Genomic DNA, 6,685 nt, shown 5'->3' with positions numbered 1-6,685 from the left:
TTCTTGCAGGTTTCTCTGAAGAGCTACCCAGCTCAGCAATCAACCCAGCTCGGCACCCAATCTACCCCCAGCTTGGCCTAGTCAGCTCGGCATCCAAGTCCTCATCCAGCAAAAATCCTCCACTTTGACCTCTGAGTCATCGGCCACCTAGAAGTAGTCCGAACAACAGGGTGCTAAATAGGATGGCGTTGTTTGGTAGAAAATTTTGATTACAATTCATAGAAATCTCTATGATACACAAACTGATTGACAAATCCCTCTAATCATGATTTTTGATGTAGGGAGGAACTCTTAAGTAGGACTCGTGAGAAAATGTAGGTAGGATCCAAAACTCAGCCACTGTATAGTTTCTTTACTAATTTTCATGCCATTTCATCTTGAACATGCAGGTGTCCATGGTCATACAGTGGGATTAATTTCATCAGAAATCATGAACTTGATGCACGTTTAGGTGTGTAAAAGGGATTTCATCTTGAACATGGGTCAGAGCTGTAGATGTTTAAAAGGGAAAAAAGGAAGAAAAGGGACAAAGTGTTCTTTACATGTATGAGAACAATTATCAGACATTTACAGAGGTTTTCGCTTCACAATCACAATCTTCAAGAAGGAAAATCTTCAGGCTCGAGCGTATGACTTTTCTGGGGTTTCTCTATTTTCTTTTTTCCGGTTTATTCTCGATTTCCATTCTGGCGTTGTTGGTCCAAAACTTTCAGACTCCGTCCGTGCATTCAATGTATGGATGGATCAATTGGGACCCCAGCAGCTCAAGTACATAACTTTTCTAAGAGAATCCTCGGATTGCTTCATCTGCTGCTCCTCTCTCATGGCTTTATTACTGCTCGCCATGGCCATGGAAGAAGAAGAAGAAGATAGGCTCTTCGTAGCCTGAGAAAATGATCCAAGATTGCTCTTGGCATGTTGGTGCAACGATCTGAGGGTGTAATTCCATCTGCATAGGCCTTGATCTTTCATCACTTCAACAGCCGCAACAGTAGCTGCTGCAATCCATGCTCTGCTCGTTGAACTCATTTTTCTTTCTCTCTCTCTCTTTATCTGTTTTTTTCTCTCTAGTAAAGAAGGGTACATAAGCTTATGAATCTGTGTTTGGATGAAATGAACCCAGGAGTTCTTTTATGTATATATAGAAAAAATGGGTGACAACAAGCTCATGAGTTTCAGAGTTTTGAAGAAAACCAGAGGCGGATTTAGAAGTGGTTTAAGAAAGACAAAGAAGCCACCGGTTCTGAACGTGCATGACAAGAGACAAAAGAAATACAAATCGAGACATAAAGAAGAAAGAGACGGGAGTCCCACCACCCCAGACCAGACAATGGAGAATTTTAGAATTAAGGAGGAGGTGGGCTCCAGGTTATAGTTTGATAGATCACTAGAGGGGAAGAATGGATTTATAAGATATGAAAATGGAGAGCTTTGGGAGCATGTGCACTTACTAGTATTATGAACCACTGATGGTGGCTCAATTAGTTGTAACAGAGATTTGAGATCAAATCCCACTGTCACTAGGGTTGGGGGTTAAGGATTTGAGGGATGGGATACCCCTAGGCCAGTAAACGGAGCAAATTCGAATCGGATATGACTTGATTCCAATTCGAAACCGATTAAACAAGCGACAATTCAAATTCTATTTGATATTCGACAGTTTTTTTAAATAATCATTTGAATTCGAATTCGTCGAATAAGTCAAATATCTGAATTCAATTTGAATTCGATTTGCTGTAATATGTTAGGTTTAACCATTCAAACGTAATTTAATGAAAGAACATAAAATGAATTCGTTTGATTGGGTTGCTTGTTACATTTAGAGAAAAAACATACCTCAAAGAGGAATTATCGACCAATAATCTGATATCTTATTGATTCAATTCAGGTGCAATCATCAGATTTTCGCCTGTTGTCTCTGAGTACCTGGTTGAGAAGTCATGTTTATTTTACTCGGCTTGATAGAAATCGTTTACAGGTCTAGTAATCGTCTTCGAAGGATGGAGAGAGGATGGAAACACTGAGGAGAAAGTCTACAACTAGGAAGAGCATCGGAGGCGCTAAGGACAAAGTCTGCAATCGGGAAGAACAGAGATGCTGAAGACAAAGTCTGCAACCGGGAAGAACGAAAATGCTGAGGGAAAAGTCTGCAACCGAGAAGAATGGAGACAACTGGGAAGAACGGAGACGCAGAGGAGAGGATGGAGACGAAGACAGTGAGGAAAGGATGGAGACGATGTGAAAACAATCAACTGAAAAGGTAATAGGCTATAAGCGCTCCTACAAAATACTAAAAAATCAATTTTTATTTCAAAAGGTAACATAGCTTCTGTCTTCATTGTCTTTTCACTAACTTTTTATTATTAAAATAATATTATATTGAGCGATTTTACTAAAAGCATTGTACTTCTTAATATATTTTTTTATAAGAAATCAATATTTATGAATCATCACAGATATTGTTAAATAAATATATAATTTATATATTTATAATATTGTAATCGAATTAGATATTTATCGAATGGAATTATGTTATATCCGAATTCGATTCAGATAACTAATCGGTATAAAAAATATATTCGAATTCAACCATTCATTCAATTCGAATATCCGAATTCGATTCATTTAGTTCAAATTTCGAATTCGAATTCAAATATCCGAATTCGATTCATTGGGTAGCCCTATATGCCAAAAAAATGTACTGAGATAAATAAATAAGAAAAAATAATTTCAAAATTGAACTAACAAAGATAACCAAAGGCTCATATTAAGTATTTTCTTTTTGCATTTTATGATTGAACCAAACAAATCTGTAAAATAAATCTACATTAAATTAATCAAAATCAGAGAAATCTAATAACCCATGGAAATGAGCAATGGCTTCTTAGACTTTTCTAGTCTAGGTCACCCCATGTATTGGGTGGGCAAATTTGGGTTTTGACATTATAAGTTTTGGGTCCAAGCTAGGGTTCATATTTAGGGCTGGCCCTTAACCTAGCCCAATTCATCTAATTTACACTTCTACTTTATTAGACACAGCCAAAAGGAGAAGGGATTAAGAGAGATTTAAAAGGAAAAAGAGGGACTTTAAGGGGAGGGGAGATTTTACAAACAATGACTAGTAGTGACCTGTGTGATGCACAAGCTACTTTCTAAAAATGTGTTTTTAATGAAAAAAATGTAGTAACAGTGATTCACCAAAGTTTTTATATATTTCTAGTAATTTACATATAAAATAGTAAAAAAAACCTAATAACCCAAAGAAAGGAGAAATGGTTTCTTTAAACTATTATGTAAGATAATAGTAAAAAATAGTTTCCTATTTATTGAGACCTAGGATCAAATCCCATTGCTAGCCACTAGGGTCGGGGGATAAAGGGTTTGGAGAATGGGATACCCCCCCCCCCCATTGTGTAGCCCTATAATGCCAAAAAATGTACTTAACATGAGATGAATGACCAAGTTAAAAAAATTTCAAAATTGAACTAACGAACATAAGAAAAGGTTCATATAAGTGCTTTCTTACTGCATTTATTATTGAACCTAAACAATCCATGAAATAAATCTATATTAAATTAATAAAAAAGAGAGAAAAATCTTATAACCCATGGAAATGAGCCATGGCTTCTTTAGACATTCTTAGAAAAACAAGATTGGTTCACCCCATGTACAAGGTGGGCAAATTTGGGTTTTTATATTAGTTTGGGTCCAAATTAGGGTTCCTATTTAGGATTGGCCCTTAACCTAGACCAATCCACCTAATTTACACTTCTACTTAATTAGAAAGAGACAAAAGGGATTAAGAGATATGTAAGAGGAAAAGAGTGATTTAATGGGGAGGGGAGATGTTACAAACATTGGGTGGAAAAAGAGAGGGAGAGATTTAAGAATGGTCTAATTAAAGAATAAGTATGGATTTTATGAGAGACAATGAAGACCCATGTGGGTTTTAATTTTGATTATTGTGCTTTTAGTGATTTAATTTAAAAATAAATATGCACAAGTAAGAAAATGAGGAATAGGTACATGTGAGCATTGTAGTGAGTGAGCCCCTGAACTCCCCTCTTTCCCTCTTTCTATTATATACTAGTGGTCATATGATGCATGCAATGCTGTTTAAAATTATACAGGGAGAAAATGAAGTAATAGTGAATCACCACAATTTTTATATATTTCTCCCTTTTCTTTACATGTGGAATAGTATAAAAAATAATTTTCTTATCTTTTTTAATTATTGAGGTTCAAACATTTCTTCTGATAAAGCTTGTATATTATGAGAAGAACATAAATCAATTGATGATGGCTCAGTTGATATGTTTTCTATCTAGTTGTACTAGGGACTTGGGTTGGGGGGATGGGCTACCCCGCATTGTGTTGCTCTACAAAGCCAAAAAAATGTGCTTAGTATAAGATTAATAACCAAGTTGAAAAAACAATTTCAAAATTGAACTGATAAAGATAACCAAAGACTTACATTAAGTTCTTTCTCATTACATTTTATTATTGAACCAAAATAATACATGAAACAAATCTACACTAAATTAAATAAATAAAAGTAGTGGGAAAAACCTAATAACCCAAGGAGAAATAATGATTTCTTTACATTGACTCATATTTAGGATGACCCTTAAGTTCTAACCTAATAATGATTTCTTTAGATTGTTTCATATTTAGGTCAATTCTTAACCTAATTAACCCAATCCATCTAATTTATACCCATACTTTATTAGAGAGAGACAAAAGGGATTAAGAAATATTTAAGAGGAAATTAGGATTTAATGGGGAGGGGAAATGTTACAAACATTGACTATTAAGGTTTGAGAGAGAGATAGAGAGAGAGATTTAAGAAGGCTCCTATTAGAGAGTAAATATAGATTTTATGAGATACAATGAAGACCTGTGAGAGTTTAAATTTTGCCTTCTTATATTTTTAATGATTTCATTTAAAAATAAATATGCACATGTGCTACAAAGAAGAGTAGGAAGAAACACATGTGAGCTATATGCATGGTCAGAGGACCCCTCACCCCCACTCTTTCTTCTTTCTATTATATACTAGGCTTACTAGCAGTGACTTGTATGATGCACAGGGCTTCTTTTTAAAAATATATTTTTAAGGGAAAAATGAAGTAATAATGATTTGCCAATGTTTTTATATATTTCTAGTTCTATACACATAAAATAGTAGAAAAAATAATTACGAGAAGTATGAGGATACATCAATTGCTTAGCATGAGAACCAACTAGCGGTGGTTTAGTTGATAGGTTCTTTGTCTAGCTAGTTGTAGTAGAGACCTGAGATCAAATCCCATGACCACTAATTTCGAAAACAATTTTAAAATTGAAATGACAAAGATAACCAAAGGCTCACGTTACGTGCTTTCTTATTGCATTTTGTTGTTGAACCAGGAGAATACATGAAACAAATCAACATTAAATTAATAAAAAATAAAAAAAAATCCTAATAACCCATGTTTTCTTTAGACTTTTATATAAGAAGAAAACTAGTTCACCCCATATAGTAGTGGGCAAATTTGTGTCACGGCTTTAGTTTGATACAAGCTAGGGTTCATATTTAGGTTGGCCCTTAATCTAACCAAATCTATATAATTTGCACCCCAACTTTATTTGAAATAGCTAAATGGGATTAAAGGAAATTTACGAGGAAAATAAGGATTTATTGGGGAGGGAAGATGCTACAAACATTGGCTATTAAGGGGAGAGAGAGAGAGAAGAATGGTCTTATTAGAGAGTAATTAAGTATGGGTTTTATGGGAGACAATGAAAACCTATGAGGATTTTAATTTTGACTTGTTATATTTTTAATGATTTCATTTAAAAATAAATATGTAAATGTGTGATAAAGGAGAGTAAGAGGCACATGTGAGCTATGTGGTGATCTCTAACAACCAATAGATAAAAAAAAGACAAATTCGATTTTCGAATGTTTAGCCAAGTGGCACCACTATCCCCCACTTTCTCCTAATCTTACTCCTATTTATCTTATCCCTATTTATCTTCTCCCCTACTTTGCCAAGTGGCACCATTATCCCCCACTTTCTCCCAAATTATCTCTTATTCCATTTTATCCTCTCCCCCCTCCCCACCCCACATTTTATCTATCCATCTAAAGAAACTTTGAATTAACAAATTTAAAAATTATTTAAATATAATAATGAAATTATAAAATAACTTAAAATATTTATTAAAAACACCAAAAATAATTCTAATAGATATAATAAGATTCATATTATTAATAAATTTACATTTTTACAAAATTCACGAAAATATGTACCAACAATATAAATTAAGATTTTATAGATTATTCAATTTAACATTAAAAAAAATATTATTTAAATATTTTAATAACTAAATATCTTAAATAACAACGTATTAAGAATAGCTAAATAATTATATAACAAAATATTTAACATTATGCAATAACTTTAAAATAAATAAAATTCAAATAACGAAATATTTTAAATATTTTACATATTATTTAAATATTTAGATAACTAAATATTTAAAAAAAAACGAAATATTTAAAATAACTAAATTTTAATTAGTTAAAATAACGAAATTATGTAACAAATTTAAAATTTTTCTTATAAGTTGAAAAATAATTATAATAGATTTCATAGCATTCAAATTAATACTCATTTAATATTTTACAAAATTAATAACA

At 32.8% G+C, this 6,685-nt stretch overlaps 1 protein-coding gene across 1 annotated transcript; it reads right to left on the bottom strand.

Moving 5' to 3' along the window:
- Positions 1–316: 316 nt before the first annotated feature.
- LOC148803310 (uncharacterized) lies at positions 317–1,259 on the bottom strand. The gene has a single exon (XM_088896774.1). It carries the CDS (start codon positions 1,084–1,086, stop codon positions 745–747), a length of 342 nt encoding a protein of 113 aa, XP_088752900.1. The 5' UTR covers positions 1,087–1,259; the 3' UTR covers positions 317–744.
- Positions 1,260–6,685: the final 5,426 nt, after the last annotated feature.

This window comes from Nelumbo nucifera, chromosome 1 (assembly GCF_055504915.1).
Source record: "Nelumbo nucifera cultivar China Antique chromosome 1, China Antique-T2T, whole genome shotgun sequence".
Taxonomy (NCBI): domain Eukaryota; kingdom Viridiplantae; phylum Streptophyta; class Magnoliopsida; order Proteales; family Nelumbonaceae; genus Nelumbo; species Nelumbo nucifera.
This window is presented reverse-complemented; position numbering and strand designations above follow the sequence as displayed.